Source organism: Colletotrichum chrysophilum, assembly GCF_026319265.1.
Source record: "Colletotrichum chrysophilum strain AFK26 chromosome Unknown scaffold_490, whole genome shotgun sequence".
In the NCBI taxonomy this organism is placed as follows: Eukaryota; Fungi; Ascomycota; class Sordariomycetes; order Glomerellales; family Glomerellaceae; genus Colletotrichum; species Colletotrichum chrysophilum.
The window spans coordinates 1,129-2,519 of record NW_026517777.1 but is presented as its reverse complement, the minus strand read 5'-3'; the positions used below and the strand labels follow the sequence as shown (position 1 = coordinate 2,519).

The 1,391-nt window shown below is 50.0% G+C and overlaps 1 protein-coding gene across 1 annotated transcript; it reads left to right on the top strand.

The window, feature by feature from the left end:
* Nucleotides 1–681: 681 nt before the first annotated feature.
* Nucleotides 682–1,181, top strand: COL26b_014511 (uncharacterized protein; the record flags this gene model as incomplete). Its single annotated transcript, XM_053187082.1, has 4 exons — nt 682–728; nt 806–872; nt 922–1,011; nt 1,068–1,181. The coding sequence occupies 4 exons, from the start codon at nt 682–684 to the stop codon at nt 1,179–1,181; spliced, it is 318 nt and encodes a 105-aa protein (XP_053028973.1).
* Between the last annotated feature and the right edge of the window lie 210 nt (nt 1,182–1,391).

The window sequence follows — 1,391 nt, the reverse complement described above, 5'->3', positions numbered from 1 at the left end:
TACTGGCGTAGGGGCAATCAAATCAGTCAAATCTTGGCGTTATTTAATTTATTGGCTTTAACGGCAGCGCTGCGTATGAACAGCCAGTATGGGCCTCTGCATGCTGGGAGTGCGTCTCCCCTACGTCTTCGTGGAGAGATGTCAATGCCAGGGTCAAGAATCGTCCAGCTGGGTTCGAACTTGTGGACCAGCCTCAGTTCGCGACGGACCCCTGCCCACCCCATAAGTATCCCAGATCGAGCGAGTTAGCCCTGAGTTGTACATGAGGCTCAGTCAACAGCACCTTGTTCTGACTCCCTTTTAGGGTCTCATTCGACCCGGAGATCTCCAGCCATGCAATGGGGGTAGAATGGAGAGAGTCCGGTGGGTCAGTGGAACTTCACGACTAGGAGTCGAATTATTCATGGTTCAGAAAGAGAAAGAGCTGTGCGTCGGAGACTGAAGCAATTTCTTCAGATGTTCGCGAGTCAATAGAACAATGATTTTACATAGCCCGCAAAAAGACACCAGGAGGGCTTGTATAAATAGAGAGGCTTGCCGCCAACTGAATGGCATCTTCTTCACCTCACTCACTCACCCACATTCATTCATCAATCAATAGTCCCAACTCTTTTATTCACCCCAAGTCTTCACTCTCTTTCAGATCTCTATTCCTTAATTAACACCTTCAACACCACAAAAATGCAGTTCTCTACTATCTTCCTTGCTGCTGTCGCCTGTGCCACTGGGTGAGTCACCACACTGAACTGGGAGCCACAAGCCACGAAGTTACCTAGTACAGATAGCGACTAACTTCAATATGAAGCGCCGTTGCAAACCTTCACACTCAAGCTTGGTGCGTCACCAACGGTCTCCAGGACAACGACCCCAAGGTATGGACGCACCCTCTGAGTGAGATTGTGTTGAAACTAACAATCACAGAACTCCGACGCCACGCAGGCTGCCTGCGCCCAGTACAAGCAACGGCACACCGGAAATGAGCAATGGGACATTTGCCCCGACTGCGAGATCGTGAGCACTGTCATCCAGACACGTTGAATATCACTCCAGCTAACGTGAACCAATAGGGTGTCAAGGACAAGGACGTCCAGGTCTGCAACTCAGCTGCCAAGCACATTGGCGGTGACGAGTGGGAGGAGTACTGCATCCAATTCGGGGCTGAGAAGGGCAAGGCCAACTAAGTCTCTCACTCAGATGAACAAATCATGGAGGCAGGAGCATTTGCTGGAAGAGGGCTTTCGGTAGAGACTGCAACCCACCTTACCTTAAGACTAGATGAATGATAATGGGTTGCAAAATGATGTGAACGTTGGTGATGAAACGATGACAGAAATGGCCATCCAGTTATCGAATGCCTTGGATCTGCTCGCTTTGACCGGCCAAGACAACAC